The 26,105-nt window shown below is 35.2% G+C and overlaps 1 protein-coding gene across 1 annotated transcript in view; it reads left to right on the top strand.

Moving 5' to 3' along the window:
- The first annotated feature begins 16,860 nt into the window (after window positions 1-16,860).
- LOC118190750 (putative E3 ubiquitin-protein ligase HECTD2) overlaps window positions 16,861-26,105 on the top strand; it is an 87,758-nt gene continuing 78,513 nt past the window's right edge. The window contains exon 1 of the mRNA XM_085810090.1: window positions 16,861-17,140. Coding sequence (XP_085666216.1) covers window positions 16,934-17,140 — 207 coding nt within the window. The 5' untranslated portion in view covers window positions 16,861-16,933. The remainder of the gene's footprint in view (window positions 17,141-26,105) is intronic.

The following is a 26,105-nucleotide window of genomic DNA, read 5'->3' as shown; positions in this document are numbered from 1 at the left end:
AATGGTTATTTTCAAATAGGGATCAGGCCTGAGGACGTGCCTAAGACTGCTTTTATAACCAAGTCTGGCACTTATGCATTTTTGCGAATGCCGTTTGGCCTTTCAGGCGCCCCAGCAACATTTCAGCGATGCATGGACATTGTGTTAAGACCTGTTCTCGGAAAGTCCACATTTATCTATTTAGACGATATTATTATTACTAGTGATAATCTAGACCAACATGTACAGGATTTAAGACAGGTGTTTTCTTTATTAAATGAGGCCGGTCTAAAAGTTAATGTCGAAAAATGCAAATTTGCAGCCCCTGAATTAAAATATTTAGGTTACAAAATATCACAAAAAGGGATCGAGACAGATGAATCAAAAATAATCGCTGTACAAAAGTATCCGACTCCAAACACGGCAAAGAAGCTCTCTTCTTTTCTAGGACTTTGTTCATATTATAGGTCCTTTATAAAAGATTTTGCGGCTATCGCTGAGCCATTGTTAAAATTAAAAAGGAAAAAGGCAAGATTCTCGTGGACGGCCGAAGCCAATAGTGCTTTCGAAAAATTAAAACAAGCATTAACGCAAGCCCCTGTGTTGAAATTTCCTGAAAAGGATGAAAATTTAGAAATTTCAGCGGATGCTTCGGTTTATGCGGTAGGAGCGGTACTTTCGCAAAATCAGCAGCCAGTAGCATTTTTTAGCCGAACTTTAAATCAAACACAAAGAAACTATTCCGCGACCGAGAGAGAGGCACTTGCAGTTCTGTTAGCAGTGCAAAAGTTCCGAGTCTATTTTGGAAAGGCGCCGATAACAGTATATTCTGATCATGCGGCGGTAACTAGATTGTACTCTGGAAAAAATTTATCCCCAAGGTTAATAAGATGGGCACTCAAGCTGCAAGAATATAATCTGGTAATCAAGCATACCCCCGGAAAGGAAAATATCGTAGCAGATGCCCTGTCACGAATTAAATTAGACGAACAGGGTAATACCGTAAAAGTTGCAATGCTGACAGCGTGTACAATAAATTCCCGAGAAACTGTAATAACCGAACTGGGTAAGGATCCTGAGTTTGGAAGTATTTATGAGTATTTGAAGGATCCTGAAAATTTTAGCCACCAAGATATTGTGGCGATAAGAAATAGGGCGGCCCATTACGAACTAATAGATGGTCTATTATTTTATACAAAAACTACGAATTCCAACAACGAATTTCGACCTGTTATCCCAGCTAGTCTTAGATTAAATATCCTGCAAGAGCTCCATGACAGCCCTTTAGCTTCTCATGCTGGTATTCGAAAAACTACTCAACGCGTACGCGAGGCAGTCTACTTTCCTGAACTGCAAAAGTTAACAAGGGCGTATGTCCAGTCCTGCCCAACATGTCAAGCCGTTAATTATATTAATTTCCGCCCGGCCGGGTTTCTAAATAGTATTAAATCCGAATTTCCAAATGAAATAATCGGCATCGATTTATTGGGCCCTTTCCCAAAAAGTCAGTTAAACAAAAGTCGCTATCTCCTTGTTATAGTTGATCATTTTAGTAAATGGACCGAAATTGTTCCCTTAAAACGAGCCTCCGCGAAATTAGTTACCGATTCTATTTTAAATAAATATATTTTAAAATACGGGGCGCCCCTAAAAGTTATATCGGATAATGGTCCTCAATTTGTAAGTAATATATTTGAAGACATGTGCCAAAAACTGGGCATACGTCATTTAAAAATGGTCCCGTATCGGCCGCAATCAAATATAGCGGAACGGGTCAACAGAAATATAGTGAAAATTATCCGTAGTTATGTTAAAAATTTTCATAAAAGCTGGGATAACTATGTCAATGAATTTGCTTTCGCCCTTAGGACCGCAAAACATGATACAACGGGAAAAACTCCTGCTGAGTTATTTCTAGGCAGAAAGGTTATAACACCGTTAGATAAACTATTTTATGTGCAACAAAGAGCCCCAGAATTTAAAATGGGTGATATAGACAAACTAATAAAAGAAGCAAAAAAGAATACGGAAGTAGCACAAAGAAAACAAAAATTGTATTATGACCTGAAACGACGGGGAGTAACTTATAAAGTAGGGGATGAAGTACTAAAAATTAAGCATTCACTTTCTTCAGCACCAGAAGATAAAACTGCCAAATTTTTTCCACGCTTTGAAGGACCATATGTTATAGAAAAAAAAACTCACGCTGTTGTAGTGTTAAAGGCAAGAAATGGTGAAACCTGTTCCGCAAACATTGACCAGATAAAACCATTCTATGACCGTAATAAAATGCAAATCTTTTCAGATCTTTTGCAGGATCCGGTACGGCAGACACCGCAGGTACAAGTTCCAGAGGTGGGAAAACGACAAGTACAAGGGCAAGCCAATGAGAGACAGAAGCAAGTGAAAAGAAAATTGCCCCGCGGAAAAATTGAAGGTACAAAGAAAAAGAAGCCGTTCCACCGTCCAAAAAACAGAGTGCACGAACACCCCCAGAATGAAGAAGGGAGAAGGACGACGTATGTGGAAAAGACCGGGAGAAAGGACGGCAACTATAACCCGGCTGTGAAACGGAAGATTGACTCATCCGACAGAACTCTCCGCAGCAAAAGTCGCCGAACTGCGGAAGGGCCATCAGCGGCGGAGGAAAAAGTACAAGAAAAATTTGAACGGCCAACAACGAGGTCCAAGCAGGATCACGACAGAAGTTTCCCGGTTCCACCAAGACCAGCTGCCTTCAAACAGCCAAGACCACAAGCAGAGGACAGAAGGAAGATGTTCAAGGGTGGCCGTAGTGGTGAAAAACGGAAGCTTCCAGAGGAAAGCACTGAAGGGCGAGCCCGTACAAGAAGGAGGATCAACCAAGCTACGGTCTGCAGCACCTTTAAAGACTGGGCCCAGAAAAGGATGTCTGAATATTACAAAGATAAGTAAAATTTTATGTTACTTTACAAACTTAAGTTAATCTTTCATTCTTACTGCAAGTGGCAGATTTCAAGAAGTTTTACCTCATGCGAGGTCTACCTTTATCGCCAAAAGGGCGAGAAATGAGTTGTGACCGATTTTCTTATTATGTTTTTCAATTACTCGCGCGTAAAACTAAAGTTGATGTATAATAGCGTTGTATAAAGACTTAAATATTGTAAAAAGTTATTGTATAAATTTTATTTAAAACATTCTAACAAGAAAGAAGTTTTAGTCTGAAAGACTTTTTGAAATGTAGTATTATTTCAATGTAGAAAGAATTGGCACTTGCTTTGAAAAGAATAGAAGTTAACAATGTACTACTAATGTATGTTTTCAAATGTGTAAAATTAACGGCATCTTGATATGTTCTTGTATACATGTGAACTGTTATTTTGAATGTTTAGAAATAACGTGATATGGTAAAAGTGAAAGTAATGTTAAAAAATTTGTTATTCGTGTGACTGTAAAGATTAAATCATGGTGAATATGTGTTAAAGGTTGAATGATGTAGTTAGGCTCTCTGACGCTACACTTTAGAGTTAGCCACTTTCAGAATAGTACCTCAGGGTCTAGAGTTGAAATTAGGGTGTGTTAAGAGGTCTCGTATGTTGAATTTTAACACATTAGTGTTTTGATTGTAGGAGGAAGTGTTGAACACATAGACAGAAACACATTCGTGTCATTGGTGTTTTTACAACACATGTCAGAGAGCACAGGGAGAGATAATTAAAATAGTCATGAATGAAATAAGAATGTTAAGAAAAGTATATTCTATATGTTATTTGCAATGTCATTCTGTAACATTTCATTAAACTAGTTTTCCTTCCAGATCTCTGGAAGGAACCAGAATTGAATAAAGCTCCTGTTTTGATGCAGTACAGATGAAAAAGAAAAAAGATTGTTGTATATTCCGGGAGCTGCTATTGTAACAAATTTCTTTCTTTTAAAATTTTCTAGTTTCTAGCTAAGTTATGATTGTAAAAGTTTGGCCTCGCGTTAGTTTCTAGAGCTAAAAGTTTTCAACAAGGTCGTTTTAGACCTCAGTTTCAAACTAATTAACTCTGGCGGGAAGTATGTAAGGATCTTAAGTTTTACTAACGTTTATTTTATTTTAAATCTTTACTATCACTTCTTATTTTCTACTTCCGGCCAGAATTATAAGCGTGAAGGAGTTTATGCAAAGTGTCTGGCGAACGCCAAGTATTTAAGTGTGGCCTTTTTGCCAAGCAGAAGAGAGGAAGCCGTGAGTTCGAAGCAGGCCGCTTACCTTAGAAGTTACGCAGTTGCTACTTTGCCTTCCAGGCCAGAGGTTTTAATCCTCTTGATAAATTAAACGTATTGTAGTGTTCACAGTCTCTGTGCTACATACGCTTCCTGTTATTATAAGGCCAATCTTATTCTAAAGTTAAATTAGAGTTTAGTTTTATTTTGATATCTTTTAAGTTAGACCCCGAGTGGAGGGTCATTGTATTCCGAAGTACGGAAGTCATTGTATATAAAGAAAAAAATAAAGGGTTTTGTATACCCTTCGTCTGTATCCTGTCTACTTACTACAATTAGTGAACATAGCTTTAGTAAGCTCTCTGTTCTAGTCAGGTCATTGTATGTTTCCGAAGAAGGTTAGAAGAAACATTGAACCTGATAAGTCTTTCAGAAGAACAAGAGAGAATTCTAAAATATAATTTTAACTTCTCACAAACCTGTAAACCCTCGATTCCAAAGATTTTGGCTCCTATCGAAAAAGCTTTCAAGTTCAGTAAAGTTTCAGATTCACAGAAAGAAATGATTAGGCATCTTATCGCTCATAATGTGAAATTCAATAATAAACCTTTGAAACCAAATCTAACTGCGAGAGAAAGAGCTACAATGCGCGAGATTCATTCTAACCCGGATATTGTCATTTCAAAGGCCGACAAAGGTGGCCAGATAGTCGTCATGGATAAGAACACTTACATCGATGGTGTCACTAAACTCTTAAACGAAGGACCATATAATCCGATCCCTAAAGATCCTTCACCTTCGGACTTATCCAAAATAAAAACTGCGATCAAATCTTCGCAAATCATTTCAAGCAACTTAAAACATTCGCTTATCCCATCTATTGCGAATTGTGCCAGATTATATGCTCTTCCCAAAATTCATAAAAGTGGTATTCCTTTCCGCCCTATTGTATCAAATTTAGGTACTGCCTCGTATCCATTAGCTAAATATTTAGTTTCTAGATTTTCCACTCTATTAGACAATAACATTTACACCATAAAAAATTCAATAGAGTTTGTAAAAAAGGTTAAAAACATTTCTCCTCGTAATTTACTCATGGTTTCTTTTGATGTAAAATCATTATTCACCAATGTCCCAGTGGAGGGTGCATTAAGATGTCTAGAAACCAGACTTCGCGAATTTCATTTCTCTTGCATCGAAATTGATGAGCTAATTTCTCTCACTCAACTCTGTTTGAAACAAACACATTTTGTTTTCCAAAATAAATATTACAAGCAAACTGAGGGATTAGCCATGGGAAGCCCCCTCAGTCCCATCCTGGCTGATATCTACATGCATTATTATGAATCAAAATTATTTGAAACTTTAAACTTCCCGGCATGGTTCCGCTACGTAGACGATACTTTTACCCTGTTTGAAGGTAATAAAGATGATTTAAATAGAGTTCTTTCAACAATGAATTCTATTGATCCTGCTATTCAGTTCACTTTTGAACTTGAGACTTGCAATTCTCTTCCGTTTCTCGACATTCTGGTCACACGTAACACATCCAACTTCAGTACTACAGTTTACCGTAAACCTTCATCGGTTTGCCTTCCACCACACTTTAAATCATGTCATTCGACTAAACAAAAGTTAGCTTCATTTTATTCCTATGTTTTCCGTGCTCTTCAAGTTTGCTCCTCCAAACTAGCCCTTGATGAAGAACTAAATTATTTAAAAGCAATAGCTATTGACAGGGGCTTTTCACCCAACATTATTAATCAAGCAGTTAAAAAATTCTCATCTCAACACACTAAAAGCCACACTCTTATTTTAGGAGATTATAAAAATTCTGTTGTCATTCCCTTCTTTCCATCAATTAGCTATAAAGTTGCACATATTTTGCAGAAATTTAACTTTCGGGTTGTTTACTCTCCCATCAATAAATTTCCAACTTCTATACTTAAGGACCCCATTCCGGATATGAATTCCTGGGGTATTTATAGGATTCCTTGCCAGTGCGGTTTAATTTACATTGGCGAAACTAAGAGAGCCTTAAAATTTCGCGTCAAAGAACATGAGGCATATGTTAGAAAAAAGGAAACACAGAAGTCTTCTGTTGCTCAACATTGTTGGTCCGAAAATCACACTTTCAATTTTTCTGCTGCCAAAATTATTCAAAAAACATCTTCCATTGGAGAACTGGATTTTCTAGAGGCATTTCACATTCATAAAAATCTTTCTGTTCTAGTTAACGATCCTAATTCCAATCCAAATTTGCCTTCGGCTTTTAGAGAAATTATGTTTTAGTTCTGGTTTCGCCAACAGATGGCGCCACTTGCTTATTCTTGTCCAGGCTTTCTTATCTTATCTAAACATTATTTCCTATCTTGTTCATTTGCGGTTTTGCAGCTGAAGATGATGGTTCGGTAAAACCATCGAAACTAGTCCTGTGAAAATTTTGTATATTAACGCTGACTTTTGTTCTTTGACTTCCGAATTAGTTATGTACCTTCCATAATTCCTACAGACGCATAAAAGCAGGGAAACTTAAATTTATGTTTTTATTTCATATTAAAGTGAAGGTCATAACTCTGGTTTCACCAGGCAGTTTCATTTGGCCTTATATTTACTAGCTAATGTTTTTCATTTATTTCAGAGCAACTATGTCTGTTTTCTTTGCAGTATTAATATTGTCTCTAGGTTTTAGACTCAAGGTATTTTAACTTTTTGAATGCTCGTAAGTATAACGTTTAAATATTCAAAAGTTTTGCACTTCGCTTTTAGCATTGATAACATTTTATTAGCATTTTAATAATTAATAAAGCATTTATTTCATTAATGACTTTTAATTCAACTTTCTGTTGAATGCTATTCTGTGCAGATTCAATACGCGTCTACAATAAGTTAGGGATAAATATGGGTGCTGATATATGAGTTAAAATTCGACTAATCGTATCCCACACGTGATTGATGGAGACAAACTGGGTGACCATAGAGGTCGAGGAAGATTGCTTAGTAGGAGGCAGCACGCGACATGGCAGTCGCACTGAGCTTTAAAGGAAGTTCCCAGTAGGTCCAAGTTGAGAGCTTCTGTGCGCCAATAGCTGATGAGTAGTGCTAATAAACATCGCCTGATGTGTGACTGCGTTAGTGAGAATGTTGCGGTTCATTATTCGCACCCAGTACCTCTTTTCTTGTTCCTAATACGCCAAATCTCCTCTTCCTAGTATTACTTACTGGTGTTTCTTCTAGCACGAGCAAATGGTCTCTTGGTACCAGAAATTACCTTTTCTCTATGCAATAAATCTCTTCTTTCAAAATATTCTTGAAAAGCAATGCAAATAAAAAAAAAACTGAATACTAGCCTGAATTTATTTTTTCCGTTCCTCTTTCGCAGCCACCGGCTCTGCTCTCGATCGACATTGGGTGAATGAATGATAATTCTGTGAAAACTGATGTATGCGTATCGTTACTAAAATGATCAATTCTAATTTAATTTCAGTCAAAATTTCGTAGCAGAAATTATGCTGCTTTATTTTATGATCAAGACTACAGCTGTTGTCGTAGACTTATAAGTTATTTCTCCCACCTTCTTGGCATGCCTTCGTGGTGTGGTGGACGCTGGACGCGTATTCCACAGGTCCGGGGTTCTATTCTCGGTGAAGGCGTTGCATATTTTTCATCTCTCCTCTTCCGAAATAAACCTAATTACTCTACAGACTATCATGTCTAGACCACTCCAAATAATGCATGAACTTGTATAGTTGTTATTATTTTTAATTAACGAATTATAACGATTTAGATGTTTATTATATCTTCCCATTTTTAATTTACTCACTAGAAATGTAAATTAATTAGAAAGTATTTAAGCTGAGGTTTTTGGACCGTAAAATAGGGTGGTAAGACGGAGAAGTTTTCTGCCTCTGGAGGCTGTACCTAGGCAGTCTCAACCACGGGGGTATACTAACAGACTTCACAGAAGGCCTGAGAGCTCTCGGGACAGAGTAAGGCTCGGCAGGGACCGTACGGTGACTTGTCTGCCCTTGCTCTGTGGGGTCGTCACATGGTAGATTGTTAAGATACGCGGGGTCGGCACTTAATTCCGTATGGCCATTGAAGAAATGGCTGGGGCGGGAGCCTCCCTATCGCTTTGCGTTGCCTTTGGAGGCCACGTTACAAGGTTCCGCAGGCTCTGATAAAATTGTAATTCTTCGGTTTTGCGTTATTGCTGCCGACATTTAATTTGTACGCTGGTGAGAAGTTCTGAGCCAACTAATATCATTTGTATAGTCTTTGACTATTCGGCTAAGTTTAACATTTAAATGTGACTGTTACTTTAAGTTACATCGCCGCAAGTGGTGGCTATTTCTATGAGCACTAGACGTGCTTAACAAACTTGAACATTTGAGTTAATAAGAGGATTATTTCAGTCTTTTAAAGCCTCTGTCGTTATCTTCAGACAGACGCTCCAAGTCTGTTAGGAGTACAAGCTACTCTACAGTTTATCCCTATGATTTCTTTTAACTTAGTATACTTTTAACACGAGCCGTACATGTGGTTTCTGTCTTAAAGATCCAAATTTTATCATGCCTACGTGGAATTATTTTTGCTTTGTAAAGATGGTAGCGACATATAACTAAGCAAGCCGTCACAAACTAAATTTTTTTTTATGTTAAATCATTACAGTGAAGGAATGAAATGTAAATACATACAACTTTAAATTCCAGTACAGAAGGGTGAAATTAGAACTCCTTTACTAAAGAAAAAGGTGTACATGATAGATGGGGTAGTAATTTGATTGAGGAAAGCAATGTAAAATTAACAAGACCATCGAGGGAAAAGTTGTATTATTTCCCCGAAATATTCCGGGATTAGGTCTGAAGTCTAACAATTTCACGGAAGACACCTATTTCATTAAAAAGGGGCTGCAATGCAAAAGGGATTAAACGAATGATTGTAGATAGTTAAAATTATCGTTTTAATATATATTTTTAAACTGATACTTTAATTTATAAATCAATCAAATTCTGAAAATGTTAGTAATACCGTTGCACGAAAACAAGATTTTATTTTAAATGAATGGATTTCGATAACTTGTATTGCGCACATGTAGATTCTCCTCTTAAATGTAGCGTCTGTAGCCTTATAACTCTTTCTTAAATTTTCAAAGGAGTTATTTGGCATGACACTGTTTTGGGGTACTGATGGTAAAGGACATCGATTCAGGAAAACGAGTTTTCGTATTCCAGATAGTATCTTGCAAACAATTGCCGAACCTTTAAAAGTTATTGGAATCTAAAGGGTTCGTTGTTTTGGTTTGTATTTTGGAGTAGGAACATTTTGTAGCATATTTACAACTAAATTCAATTAAAGCGGGATTAAAGTTATTAATTTTTTAAATGTAAAAAATAACAATTATAAAAAAATTGGTAAATTGTAAGAAATAGTCTGAAATTTTCGGATTTACTAAAATCCGGTAACGCATTTGGTATGCGGGGAAAATGATAAAATCCCCTAAAATTCACAAAAATGATGCACCGAGATAAACTTATTGTAGCTATGGCAATAGCTCATGCAGTAACCAAGACATTGCAACCTCCAGTATCTACAGCAACACTTTTTCAGGTATACACGACATCTTACTCGGAGAGATATGCGACGCTTGATATACCTTAATTTTCACCTTTAATTGGTAAAGGCATAGGCCGGAAATCGAAGAAACAAGCAAGCATATGCAGTGCAAAATAGACAACTTACAACATAGGAGCAAATTCCTAATATCTACTCCTATCGTACCCTCACCTCAAACGAGTCATTATCACCTTGACTAAACTAAATTAGAAAAACAAATGGAACCATGAACCACAAAGCCGCGACACCCATCTATTCTTTCCCAAAGTCAGCAACAAATTCAACAGTAGCAAAACGTACTTCCACAGCCGAGCTTACACGGTATAACATGGTTCATTCCCAGTTTGTTTCCATAAACATTACCTTAAGTAATGCAGATCAGTGCATCTGCGGTAATACAAGAACTTTCAAGCATTACCTAACAAGCTGTTCACTGATAATCCAACCATCACCTTAGACTTCCGGATAGTACACAAGATAGAATTCCGTGACAACGCTATATCATCAAACAAAAAGCACTCTTCACAAAACCTAGGCCGCCCTGGATATTCTGGAGGCAAACAGGCTGTATCTGTGAGCTGTTACATGATTCTTCCTTTGTGTAATTGCACAATACTTCTTCATAGCAATGTTCATATGCATCATCCTCACGCCTATGCATTATTTACCTAACTACAGCGCGGCAAGTGTGAGGCTAAACCTTTCTAACCATCAAATATAATGGCAAAGAACGGGTGTCGCCGTCTTCGGTCAAATAAGACCTACTTTAAGTGCATTTAAAAACTAGTTATGATGAAAATATTTTTCTAATATATTCATCCATTTTCGAGAAACTAATATTTTGTATTAAAGGTGAATAAATTTGTTTCTTTATTTAAAAACCATGGACTCAAATTCCTATGAAAGCATTTTCTTAACTTTAATCCAAGATGAAAATAAAAGATTACAGATATTATTTAAATAGATCTCTATAAAAACGATTTCAGTGCGTTTATACTAGGGGAATGAAGATGCGTCAGACGATGCAGTCGCTTAAGAATATTAAAATAGGCATGAATAAAATGCATAAGTTGGAGTTTTAACAGTAGTAACATAGCTGTACAGGATATGTACCACGAAATGGACCTTCTCTTTTATAACACACATTAGATAGAAACCTAGCCTAACTTATTACAAAAGGATTTTCTATTTCATTGCTGCGATCATGTGCCCAGACGAGCAGAATAGAATCTCGTGTGAATTGGGGCCTAAAACTGTGTAACCAAGATGTTCTCGAAAAAGGAGAAGAGGAGATGTTAGAAATGCAAAAATGGCTAAGTGATACGGACAATAAGATACTCAAAGGCACTTGAGAGGTTATGAGCGCAAAGGAGAGAATTTCTTTCACCGTATGATGAGATGGATCAGATCGCATGAACCAAAACTGAAACACCAGTCGAATAAGATACACCAGAAACTTAGCAGTAGGTCAGCTGTGTACTGTACTCAAGCACTAGGCACTCTTTAGAAATGCAGAGTGACCTAAAGTGGTATAGTTACGAATCACCCCGAAAATCAAACATTCATCCTCAGCATTAAGGATATGGTGATTCTCAAGTATGACTGAGACGCTGCTATCATAATGCATATCCTACCTTAAGAATATACAGTCAATATGCAGTATTAATGTTCATTTTTGGAACTTAGCTGAGACCAACGTCGCAAACGAAACAGTGACACTTTCTTCTGAATCTTCCCATTATGTTGCAGGACAGGGCTTATACGCATGTAGCGCAACATGCGGCTGATTTGTTCGTTCGATGGAGCATAAAAGTGCTATGGCACACACCGCACTTCCAAGATTTGCGTCACTGTGATTATGATTTCATGTCTAAGATGAAGGAATCGCTTCGTGGCATTCGTTTCTAAATTCTTCCAGAGATTCTTAAGGAAGGTCGCTGCATTCGAATCATCAACAGAAAAGAGTTGCTACACATATACTACGAAATCCACATTACTGGCAACGGGTTCTACACGACGCTAGTGTCTACATCAAGGGTTATTAAAGGTTCCCAGAATTATCTCTTTTGAGTGAGTTGTAAATAAACAGTTGTTATTAGCAAAATTTCAATTCATGTAACTTTCAAAAATAACCTCAAATTTTGATTTAAGGTACGCCTTAGCATTTCTATGCTTGAATAATTTAATTTTCTGCCCCGCAGATAGAAACTACTAAGAATGTTCAACACAACGTAATGCAAAGCGCATCTAAGGAGCGAAGCTCAAACGAAAATATCTCATTACTTCGTAGTCGACTCTGAACTGTGGAAATTGAGAGCTCTCTACGTTCTAGTATAGTTTTACCCCGGTCTCCGAGAACTCTGTATACTACAGGTCAACCTAAATTTTGCTAAATATGTCCGTTTGCACGGTAGGACGAATTATGAATGATTTAGAATTTGCATATAGAAAACGGAAACGCCAATCAGTTTTGATTGAAAGTGACTATATTCAATCTTAGAGGCACAGATATCTAAGAGATGTAAAAAAAAAATATCGTGCACGGGGTAAGATAATTTATTATACCGATGAAACTTGGGTGAATTTTGGACATTCTGAAACCAAAATTTGCGGGGGATATGACTATAAAAAGCGCTAAGAGAGCCTTTATGAGCGGCCTTTCAACAGGTTTAATTGCTCCCTCAGGAAAAGGATCACGCATGCTGGTAATGAAAAGGGATCTACTTCTGAATTATGCAATCGAACAGTGTAATTGTGTTGGACAATGCGTCTTACCATAGTGTTTTGTTTGAAAACATTCATTCTTCAAGAACAAGGAAAGCAAAAATTCAACTTTGGTTGAAAAAAAAATCCTTGGGAAGCTGATATGTTTAATATAAAAATTTTAGTCCTCGTTTCTAAGGTTCGAAAACAGTTTGAGTTACATTGTATCGATGCTGTAGATGGACATACTGTGCTCCGTTTACCACCATATCATTGCGAACTGCACCCAACTGAACTCATATAGAGTAGTGTAAAAGGACATGTAGGATCTGAAAACGGAACTTTTAAAAAGGACGAAGTCCTTTAATTGATTAGTTGATTCCTATGCAGTGCGCTAAATGAGTGAGGCTCGTAGTAGAAGAAGAAAAAAATATGGAAATTAGATTGTCTGGTGGAGAACATCGATGAGTGCAGGAAATTTAACGCTAATGAGTCGGATAGTTCAGATTCTTCAGATGATAATCTTAGCGAGATTTTAATACCTCAGTGAAAAAAAAAAGGCCACAAACTGAAAATACAAGGGATCTTTTCAAGACCACAAATTAAAGAAAAGGCAAAACTGTAAACAGTTATAAATAACATTTTAAATACAAGCTAGCATTCCTTAGAAAACCTAATATGGAAGTGCCCCACCTGTGGTCGAATGGTTAAGTCTGCTGAATTCTGGTAGTTTGACCTTGGTTTGAAACCAAGCGAACGGGCGGCTAGATTGCTGGTTTGTTTTCGTGGCTTTCCCCATGTATAACGCGAATACGAGTCCGTTTCCTTTAGAAAGTCCTCCACGTAGGCATCTCACCCCTTAGTCAGATAGCTCTTGTGTGCTTTGTCATATTCATATCACCTAACCTAATCAATACATAATATTGATCAGTTAATTTAAGTATAAACAGAAGGAAGAAGAATTTCTCTATCACGGAAGAGATGTCTTCAAGGGTACTTTATAGGGGCAAAAGACTGTTTTTATATTATACTAATCGGGGACTCGCATACAGTTCAATGCTTTAAGTGATTACAGACAAACTCGCTACACACTATCAGTGGCTTATGCAACTCTCTCATTAATACGCTCGATATGCAGATGATTCCATCTGTGAAAAGGATATTATTCTATCTCGGCCAGATTTTCCATATGATATGCTTGTTATTTTTATACCTCAAAGGAAGCGCATTGTTTTTACCTAACTTATACAGTTCTATCCCGCAAAATATAATTCGCTCATTCTCAGAGAGCTAAATCAGCCTGCTTTTTATAAATTGAGATCTGTAAAAGTAATGTATTCTCCCTGCGCGAAGCAAGAGACGTGCCTTTCACGCGCCATCGCGTATAGTCGCTTCATTCGACAAAGCATAAGAACTTAATTTCTTTTTTAAATACATGCAATCAGTTATAAGATTCTAGCTAAACTGAAGTTATTTGGAGGTTAGATCTTAGCTTGAATTGTGAAACGACTGTTCGCTAAGTACAACTTGTATCAGAAACAACACATGAGAAGGGATATTTCAACTCAGAATAATATGAACAGATGGCACTCCTGATACATACATGGCTTCATCAACACTTTTGGCGGCAACTTTCTAAAATAGAAAACTTAAAATTAAAACTAATCCTAAGCTGAATAAATCATCTGAAGCTGCACAGAGATAATTTAACGGGCTCTTGGCTATCACTTAAAATTAAAACTAATCCTAAGCTGAATAAATCATCTGAAGCTGCACAGAGATAATTTAACGAGTGGGGCTCTTGGCTATCACTTAAAATTAAAACTAATCCTAAGCTGAATAAATCACCTGAAGCTTCACAGAGATAATTTAACGAGTGGGGCTCTTGGCTATCACTTAAAATTAAAACTAATCCTAAGCTGAATAAATCATCTGAAGCTGCACAGAAATAATTTAACGAGTAGGGCTCTTGGCTATCACTTAAAATTAAAACTAATCCTAAGCTGAATAAATCATCTGAAGCTGCACAGAGATAATTTAACGAGTGGGGCTTTTGGCTATCACGGACGTAGACTAACCGGCAATTAATACGCATGGTCGTAAACTAGCAAGCTTAAGTAGCAGAGAAATAATGTGGCCGAAGAGCAGAACACGCTGTCAACAAACTCTTAACACGCTCTAAACATGCGCTTAACAATCTCGTGACACGCTCTATCTGAAGTAATTCAAACGCCATTCTAAATAGTAGCTTTCTACCCCATTTTAAGTGAAAATAGAATCTCATTCTGGTAAGAAAGCGTGGGTTGAAAACGAGAGCTTATTGGAAAGGTTGCTTCGTAAATAAAATTAACTTTATTGAAAACCTCACACAGTTATTAATTTAATACGGTTCTTGTTTTAAAAGCAATAAATGCACTTAATAATTTAATTTTTTTATACTTTTAGTAATAATTTTAATATTTTATACTTTTTATTCTTAGTAACATTTGCGCTTTGTTATAATGAGCAAAAGACATTTCTAATGTTACATTTTAAATTGATTAGTATAGGTTAATTGGTATAGACTCATTCGTTTCGTAATTTTTATGTTCGTTTTAAAGCTCTAAATTTTTAATATTTTCCTAATACCTTGAATTTTTTAATGGTAAACTCTTTAGCCGGTAGACTGCAATCTGACGATCTCAGTTTCCAACATTTGCTTTTATATCATTTTTTATTTTAAACAGTAATAAACAAGATAGGACAAGACATACTGAGGGGGGGGGATTGTTTGGGTATGACTGGAAGAATATGCGTCTTAGGAGACAATCAATATATGATATAATTTTTATAATGTCTGCTATAAAATATAGTTAGAGATTTTTAAACAATTGGGGGGGGGGAATTAAAATCAAATTAGTATCTTTAGAAAACAAAAATCGAAAATTTTTACCTGCTTTCACTGTTTTGGAAGTAACAAACTACATAAACGCTAACAAATTATGAGATGGTAACTTACTACCAAATTTACTAAATATACATGTTTTACTTTTAACTGCGAACGGTCTCGTTAAAAACATTTAACCAAAACTGCAAGGAATACATTGTTAGCGCTTCCATTTCACATTTTGGCCCACCAGCGGCCGAGCGGTAAAGTCGCTGAACACTGGTAGTTCGGTCCGAGGTTCGAATCCCGCGAACGGGCTGGCTGCATGGGTTTTCCCCCTGTGTTACGTGTATATAAGCCAGTTTTCCTTAGAAAGTCCTCCACGAAGGCATCCCTCCCCTTAGGCAGATAGTCCTAGTGTGCTTTGCCATAATTAAATACACCACCACCACCGTTTAACATTTTAAGTAACGATTCAGGTTTTAAATTTCATCATACTCGTATATGTCTCATTTAGATAACAGCGAAAAATTTCTTATAAATTAAGAAAATGAATAATGCGTCCTACATTCTACCCTACAATTAACTATCAAATTCAACTGCAGCTTCATCACATAAAAAGATTGTTACTTAAATACGTTGGGTTTGGTAAGAAGTCGCCCACATGTGCAGCGAATTGGAGAAATTGAATATCCGCGGCAGTTTAGTGCGTATGGATAACTTGAAAAACAGTGTGAAAAGTCGCGTCGTTCTAGCCTTGTAGGTGTTTTCAGATTAGATTGTTGTGAGGTGTAATACTTCCATTTCTCGAAATTAATGGAAGACATATACGGTTAAAGTTACATATAAGGGTCGGATACGGTTACAGTTACAGTACCAATTATTGTAATACAGGGACTGCACCAAAATTTCGCCAAATGGTCACTAAGTTCAGTGACTTTTGGCGTTTTCTCGATAAATTTGGCTACAAAAATTAATTGCCCGAACCACTGCCAACTTGGCGATATCTCGCACATTTAACGAGATAGCCATGTAGTCAATGCCCCTATAATCTTATTTGAATAGAGCTTTGATTCTTTCAAGCACTTTATATTACATTATACGAAGGATACTACAGTTCCCCATTTCACTAAAATTATTCACATATATACAAAATCCGTAACAATATCAAAATAAACTATTTCTGCAAATCTCTGAAGTTCTAATGCATAAGTTTCTTCAGAAACTGTAAAATTATTCACTAAATAAATGAAGTCAAATTTAATACTGCTGATGTATTTATTACGGGTGAAAGTTTGAAACTGTCATTTGGAAGAGCCAGTGATCCATATATAAGGCGGTGGGAATGTGGATCTGTTATAACCCAGATAATGAAACGCTGATTTTTTTCCGCTCAGCTAGGGATGACGATGCTGAATTAATTTTTCATCCGGGATCTAGTTATTGCCCGAAAGGGTTTGTTTGCCACGAGTTACCAGGCAACGCTTTGTATTGCCGGGCGAAGGTCGCTTCACGCAAAGCCCCGTAACCGATCAATGGTCCATCATTTAGGAGACACTGCTCTTCAGCCCGACGTCGGCAATGGATGTCACTGAAGAGAGTAGAATGGCCGATTCATCGTCAATAACTTGTCCGTCCTGCAGGATCAGCATCGTGCCCTCGAGGGCGCGTACTATGTGCCCGTTTTGTGGAAGCTTCTACAACAGAGCTGCAAATAACGACGTATCCCTCAGAAGAAGGAGTGCTGATGATCCGGTCCGGCTTCCTCAATTGGTAGAGAATGTAAATGTGAGTTTTTTTTTTTTTTCTTTTTTTCTTTTTTTTTTTTTTTTTCTAATTTTACTTTTAAAATCAAATATTCGTATTTACATGATATCAAAAATAGAACATTCACTATGGTTTTCTTACAACAATTATGTTACGAAGCCTTTTGAAGATTATAGCAATCTTCAACACTGAAATGCTTGACATTTATAAGTAGCGAAATTTATTTGGAACTTTCATAAGAATGACATTTCAACTGCTTGATATTCATAATTTTAAACAGGAAGTAATTTTAAACCATTTGCTTTCAAAGCCCAAGTATGAGGGCATCAGATGCAAGTTTTTGTAGTGAGTGAAAAGTATTCTAAATATGTTTAGATCACAGTAAAACACCTGTCATATTTATACTTTTAACACTATATAATAATTATTCTATAATGTATTTTCTCCTGCTTTCCGCATGTCGTCGTGGTGTTATTGGAAGCTTACTCGACGCTTATTCGAGAGGTCCACGGTTCGAGTCCCGACGAAGGCATTGCACATTTTTCACTTCTCCAGCTTCAAAAACCCTAATGACTCTACAAGTGGCGCTCGAACTAAAAGGTGGTGGACGATAATTCGTCACCCCTAATCTCAAGTTCCCTTTAGTGGGTTCCCTAATCTCAAGTCACCCTTTAAAAGAGGAAGTATATAAGGTATTTTCTCCCCCCTTCCAGCATGTCTTCGTGGTGTACCGGTAGCACACTCGACGCATTTCGAAAGGTCTGGGTTCGAGTCCCGGAGAGGGCAATGCACATTTTTCACGGCTCCTATTTCAAAAACCCTACAATTATTATACCAATTATACATATTCTTGACTCTGGAATTCTTATAATGAATTGTAACATTTTGAGTTTGCAGATTACGAAACTTAAAATTATTATTCTGCATAATTTTTACTTCTAAAGACAAATCTAGCCATCGAACTTCAAGTAGAAACTATGCAGAAGTAATTAATGTTTTTGATAATATAGTGAGAATGTTGTCTTTTACAGCCCGAGAAGTTTCAGGGTCTACTGCCAGTAGAAGGAAATCTTTACAATGATAGTTACAAGAAATAAAGGGAAAAAAAAATTGGAAAAAAAAAAAAAAAAGAACCATTTAAATGGAAATCACTAACTTTTTCTAACTTTTTCCTCGGTAACCCCGTACAGTCATTAGGTTTCGTTGAAGAAGGAAACATGAAAAATGTGCAAAATTGTCATTCGGATTCGAATTGCAAACCTCCGTATTAAATAGCGGCCGTACTTCTAGTTACACCACTCAGTCTCACTAAAACCTTACATCCTCCCCACTTAAAGGGCGACGGGGGAGGCAGGACCCTTTTGACAAATCCTGGTAGTTACGATTTATCTTCCACCGTGTTTTAGTTCGGGCGTCATCATTAGAATTTTTAAAAGGCATTAAAATGGAGAAATGAATGATGCTTTCGCCGAGGTTCGAACTTCGGACTTTCCCATACTAGCTGGGCATGAATTCCAGTTACGTCAAGAAGGTAAAGGGGAAGAAAATACATTACAACGCACTTTATACGTAATGCGCGGAGCAAGAACTCGACCATCATTAAGCAAAATTAGATACAAAAGTATAACTGTTTACAAACTTCAAGTAGAAATTAGAAACCAGAAAACGGTTGAAAACACTCGATGGTAAAGCAGTAGCCTATAGACTCGAAAACTCGCAGGTTCGATTCTTGATCAAAGCAGTCTCTTTCGGTTATTTTTGCAAATGTTTTGTAATGTAACTTAAGTTTTACTAAGCCATTTATGATACAAAACTATTTGAGCACAGCTATTGTCAGTTCAAGCGATGTAAGAACGTAGCACTAAATTTATTAATATAAAAGTCTGAGCAGTTTGAAAATGAAACAATGTCCTATTTCTTATAGACAGCAAGACCATTAAAAAAAATCTGTTATCTAACCACGATGTTCATACTGGGAATTTTAGAAACTTCAGTGCTGTAATGAGGCTTTGAGTTATGCGAATGATATAATAAATTACACATTAATGCGATACTAAATGACGTAATAAATTACACCATTCAGTGTCGCTACACTCTGGCACGTCTCTGTTGCCTTATAGAGTGCCGCGAAATCCTAGAATATTATGCTTAGTATTACGTTTATTACATTGTAGATTCATTAGGTTTATTTTGATGAGAAATCTTGAAAAATCAGCCGTGCCCGAGCTGAGAACCAATGCCTAAACCTTCAAGTTACAAGCTCAATTTGCTGCTCACTTCAGCACGAGGTCGCATATGAGGAATACTTTTAATTCCTTATAATTTCAAGAGAAAGATTTTTTTCTAAAATAGCGTACAAATTTAAGTTCCTGAAAAAGGTACTTTCTAAAAATCAACTAATGTGAATATAGAGGGAATATTTTTTTGGCTGATATAAGAGTATTCACTTGCATCATATAAATCTTGACTTTTCTGTATTGTAGGAATATTCCTTCCTGAATATAAATTGTTAATTTATATTTATATGTAATCATATTAATTACACCAGAAAAAGAAATTTTCATTAATTTACTTCAAACGTTTCTTTCTATTGAAAACTGTTTCCTTATTTCTAAAATGGCATAAATATAGACATCCACATTTTGCAAAATCAATTTAATTGCGGCTTTCGAATATTCATGAAGTCTAACATGCAGTTCCTATAGTCGAGAGGTTTGACCATTTCTGATATATGTAATAAAACAGTATATATCTGTATATGTTGTATATGTGTGTGTATATATATATATGTATACATGTATAATATATATGTATATGTATATATCTATAATATATATATATATATGTATATATGTGTAATATATATATGTACATATTTATATTATGTATAATATATATAGATATATTATATATAGATATATTATATATATCTATATAATATATCTATATATATTATACAAAATATATTACACATATTATATAGATATATTACATATATCAGAGATATAGAGATATAGAGATATTATATATATATATATATGTAATAAAAAAATTCCATAGTCAAGAATACAATTAAAATTCTAACTGTACGTTCTCTTATTTGAAAGTACGTGGAATTAAATCCACAGCCCCGTAGTCAAGTTGTTTTTCTAGCCTTTTCTACACGTACAGTTTTAGAATGTTCTGGAAATATTTCAAGCGAACTGGGTTGGCTGACGAAGCTGACGTCATTTCTTGGAAGCTCTGCCTTTCCAGAGGCCATAAAACGACTCGCAAAAGGAATATCGGGGCTTTTTCTTTAATTTCACGATGCAGTAAACTTCATACAAAAAGTGATTAGTAATTTTTTTTATTTACTCCGGATATCTGATTTTGTAATTGCTATTTTCTCCTGAAATATAATAAATAGATCCTGTTTTTTAAAACTTATCGTCTGATTATTTAAGCTACGACTACATTGATGATTCTTCAACAATCTATTTATTCCTGACAAAAGCTGGTACATCACACACACACACATATATATATATATATATAAATGTAGTAAGCTCGCCTAAAAGTTACCAAGAGCTGTTGCTCCAAAAAGTTCAACACGTTTTAAAAAATTAATACATATGAAAATAAAACCATTAAACATGTAAAACATTAAAAAAACAGAATCAGATAAAAAGATAAGCGGAAAATGGTAAATTAGCCCAACTCGACTTCCAAACTGGCTTTTCAAGGGAAATTTCATTTGTTTTACATGTTTAATGGTTTTATTTTCATATGTATTAATTTTTTAAAACGTGTTGAACTTTTTGGAGCAACAGCTCTTGGTAACTTTTAGGCGAGCTTACTACATTTTTTTACATTTTACTTATTTTGCAGCATATTGCGCAAGATGTTTTCTAGACCAAAATTAGCTTTTCAAAATTGTAATTACTACCTTGCTTGATATATTATATATATATATATATTACATGTTGTATGATCTTATACTCATTTAGTGCGAAAACAAGTTACTACTACTTGCGCAATTGTTGCAAAGTAAGTTATATATATATTACATATATCTATATATAGATATATACATATACAAGTGTATTCCTATCCTTCTCTCAGTGTTTCGTATACAGTTTCAATTGTCTGTTTCGGCGAAACGCGATATGGAGTTAACTGGATTCAAAATCATTAAAATTATTTTCCCTGAAGAGCGTTAATGAGATTCGAATTGGGCTAATCTACCATTTCTCGCTTCTTTGTTTTTGTATTTTTGCTTAAGTCTTTTGTCGCACTTTAATTCTAATGTTTAAAATATGCTTTACTTTGATCAGCATATTGCTTACAATTAGTATTGAATTTGGTAAAAGTATAGTTTAGGGTACCCCTTGGCGAAACTTGGCGGTACATGGATACCGATTTGTGCAATTCTTTGACTCGTTATTTTGGCTTGCGAAGCGGCGAATTTTGTGCCAAAAATCGCCGCTATACAAAGCCAAAATAACAAGACAAACAATTGCACAAACTTCGGTATCCATGTACACGTCGACTTATTTTCACTTAAGAAAAGATCCTCGAATTGCACAAAAATGGCATTTCGCACGCCTTTGACTTTATCCATGTACACGTCGACTTATTTTCACTTAAAAAAATCCCCGAATTGCACAAAAACGGCATTGCACACTCTTTTAAATTTATCCATGTACACGTCGACTACACATCGATATATTTTCACTTAAAAAGTCAAAGGAGCACCAAATTCATATAGGCAAACAAAAAATACACAATCTCAATAAAATACATTATAAACCAAACAATAAATAACATAAAAAAGGAAATATATGTTATACATTTAAGCACTACCAAAAGCAAATATTCACTTACCATGATTTTCGAGTTCGCTTCGTACACCCAGAGCCACGTAAAAATCAAAATATCAATCATACTCAAATGACTTGCTTCACATAGTGACCATCTGAACCTTTCTTCCTACAAACGCATTCAAATCCATCTAAACGGTTTTTACGTTCGCCTAGACGCATATCCTTCCTACATACAGGACACTTATAATGGCTACTAAGTAAACCTTCATTTACACACCAGTCAATTAAAGCTCTTTTCCCCTTTCGCTCCAAATTGTACAGAAACTTCAATTAATCTTACTACATTCGGCCATTCTACCGTCTAAAGAATCAAACCAACACACACCACAAAAACGCTTACAAAATATCCCATGATTCAAAATTTCCCAGAATCATGCACCCGACTACGTCACAATAGGGTTTCCATAACATTCAACTACTCAGGCTACCATAAATGAAACAACAACTTGGCGATAAATCAAACAACAACTTCACCATAATACAAGGGGTACCTTAAAGTCTACTCTACTCTTGAATTTTATATGTAAATATTCAAGTGTTTATATTGTTTATTTAATCTTTTTTACACATTTCATTGCACTTTATTTTACTTATATTTTCACGGAACCACAGTATCTAAGCAACTTTTTAGCGTACGAACTAGGAATTTTCTTTTAACTTTTTTCTAAATTTTGCAGCTCAAAGCGCAAAGTTTTTTACCACATAGGTCTTTTATAGTTTGTTCTCTTTTCTTTAATTATATATATATATACATTTGGCTCGTGGTTCTTGAAAATAATCGCTTAAATTAATTATTGTTATTTGAATGGAAACAGGATTGTTCCCCTTAAAAAGTCAATCAGTTTCCATTCAATGACAATAATTGAATTTTCTAGCCTTTTACAATTTAATTTGATTTTTACGTTTCGTCACATGTGTTTTCCTTTTTTCATGAATTTAACAGTTTTTAAAAACTTTTTACATCACTAACTTTCAAGATTACATTTTTTTTCTTTCTCTTACTTGGAAATAATTTTCTTATTAATATATGTATATATATATATTTCAATTCTGGTTAACGATTATGAATTTATTATTTCATATTAAATATATACATGTAAGATGAAAATGTATGAATCAGAATAATATAACTATAAACATTAATTCTTCCTCTCTATTCTACAATCGTAATAACTTATCTGCATTGCGTCATTCAAATTAATCATGCGATCTTACGTAACCGTTAATACCAGATGCCTCTTGACAACCAATCACCGAATTGTAAACCAAAACTTTTCTCTTCGCGTGCTTCCATCTTTCATAACTACGCACTTAAGCTTTTGCTCTCTACTGTGCTAAGATGTAATTTCGCTGGCTTGCTTTCTATCCCAACAATATCAAAAATGTAAATTTTCTGTGGAAAGGCACGACTAGAGTGCCAAGTGATTGTGGCCACAAATATCAGTTGCAAATAAAAATAGAATTAAAACTGTCTCGACCGCCAAGTTCTTTAGATATTACCAAGTTAGCATTACTAGCATACTACACAATCAAAATTCGTCTTCAATATGGATCTAATCACGCATCGACAGTGTTCCGTCTTTTCCTTTGCTTTTATTATTACAATTAAGTCGTGTCGTTACGCTTTTTTCTTTTTGAAGGGAGGAAATATGTAAGATAAAAATGTATGAATCAGAATAATATAACTATAAACATTAATTCTTCCTCTCTATTCTACAATCGTAATAACTTATCTGCATTGCGTCATTCAAATTAATCATGCGATCTTACGTAACCGTTAATACCAGATGCCTCTTGACAACCAATCACCGAATTGTAAACCAAAACTTTTCTCTTCGCGTGCTTCCATCTTTCATAACTACGCACTTAAGCTTTTGCTCTCTACTGTGCTAAGATGTAATTTCGCTGGCTTGCTTTCTATCCCAACAATATCAAAAATGTAAATCTTCTGTGGAAAGGCACGACTAGAGTGCCAAGTAATTGTGGCCACAAATATCAGTTGCAAATAAAAATGGAATTAAAACTGCCTCAACCGCCAAGTTCTTTAGATATTACCAAGTTAGCATTACTAGCATACTACACAATCAAAATTCGTCTTCAATATGGATCTAATCACGCATCGACAGTGTTCCGTCTTTTCCTTTGCTTTTATTATTACATACATACATATATACGAATGAAATGATGAATAAATTCATAATCGTTTTAGAACAGCAATAATCTAATACTACCGAGTAATTAAAATACACATAGAGCCCAAACTTTCTAACTAACTTAAATGTCCTTCAAAACCTATTATACTGCCAAGTGAGTTATCGCTTCGTCTGTGGAAATACGACAATGGGAAGGCTTTAAATTAACCTTTTTATTAAAACTTGAATATAACTGAAGGCACAATCCATGCGTATAATCAAACTCCGCCGCTTAAAGGTGTTAAAATAACGTAAAATTGTAAACAGAATCCAAAATGGATTCGTAGCCTGGACTGCACAAATTTGCCTAATTAAAAGCTGGCTGAAAAGTTAAATGGCTCGGTTTAACTTCGGCTGTCAACATGGCTAACGCCGGGATATTAACTTAGTAGAGCTGGATGAGAGAAAATAATAAACTTGGCGTTCACTATTAAAAACTCTATATTAAAACATTCAAACTCTCGCCTCAAATAATCTTAAATTATTTACATCCTGACGAGGGTTAACGACAAGAAAAAGTAATAGTACAGATCCAAATTATAAAAATTGGTTAATTAACATAAAATACCTTATAGACGAAACAGAATAGCCGCACTTCTCAGCTTCTCATGGTATCAAGCTCTTGGTCATGTGTTATAAAATTTTAACACTTTTTGCATTTGGTTTAAACTATTAAACTAACTACTCAGTGAGCAACTTAATGAATTTAATTTTAACTTAACTAAGTAAATTAATTACAAGAAGTAGTTAATTTTTTTATTAAATTAATCCAACCTCTACATGGGTGTAATTGTAGTTTTGTTACAACCAAAGAAGTAAAGTAAAACGGTCAAACTCCTAGCTTAAATCCAACCATAAAAATAAAATAAATTTAATTAATTAATTTTGCCAAAAGAAGTAAACTCAATTAAATGAAATAGATTTTAAAAACTGCAGGAAACCACTTGTCTAAAAATCTGAAAACTGAATTCATTGAAGAGTTAAAAAAAAAAAAAAAAAAACTGAGCGTTGTCATAAATTAGAATTCCTCCAATTAAAATTATTTTTGGCGGGAGGTTATAAAACTAGTTCTAAAACTTTAAAAGCAAATAACTCGAAAAATATTCCAACTTTTTTTTGTAACAAAACTTGATATTAAAAAATAATTTGAAGCATGGAGTTAAACTTCAGAAAAGTATTGGGATCTCATTACAGAAAAAGTTGAACTTTTTCGCTAACGTCACTCTGCAAAAAATATCTCAGTACAGCACTATATGTAAACGTTACGTATGTACTTACATATCACTTTGAAAGTTCAAAATGCACTTTAATTTTACCTATCTATCTCTTTTTCCTCTCACAGAATACATGAGAATCGTAACTCAATAAACTTTAAAATAAACAAACTTTAAAATCAATTAACTTTAAAATATTCGTAACTCAATAAGCTTTAGAAATCCTTTTTAAACATTTCATTAGATTATGTAATTAGAAAGCAACAAGCTAAGCAGAAAACATAAAATACATTACATACAAAAAGCAGACACATACGGTGCAACTGCACGTAAACAAAAATCACATCACTTACATTCCGTACGTACACGTATTTGCTTAATACAGTGTGTTGTATACGTGTTATATATTTTATAAAAGTTATTTCTGAAACATTTTAAAATTTGTCAGCAGTTAAGCCCTTATATTGTTCTCATTTTTCTATAAGATAAAACGCACGTAGCGCGAAATGATAGCACAGAAGTTGCTTTTTAAATTGCCCAACTTTAAGCTGTAAGTGCGTTATTTCTAGACCAAGTACTTATTTGTCAAATGCCAGTTACATTGTCCGTTAGGCCATTAAACTCCTTGCTTGCCAATAGCACAGAAATCTACAAGAAAAATTTGTCAGTGCTCCACACTCCTCGTTCCGCCGTCATTGGCCGTCCACTCTTACAT

Source organism: Stegodyphus dumicola, chromosome X2 (assembly GCF_044657685.1).
Source record: "Stegodyphus dumicola isolate Sdum_Otavi_A_Nest chromosome X2, ASM4465768v1".
NCBI classification, from domain to species: Eukaryota; Metazoa; Arthropoda; class Arachnida; order Araneae; family Eresidae; genus Stegodyphus; species Stegodyphus dumicola.
The sequence above is the reverse complement of the archived record's forward strand: the minus strand, read 5'-3'. Positions and strand labels throughout refer to the sequence as shown.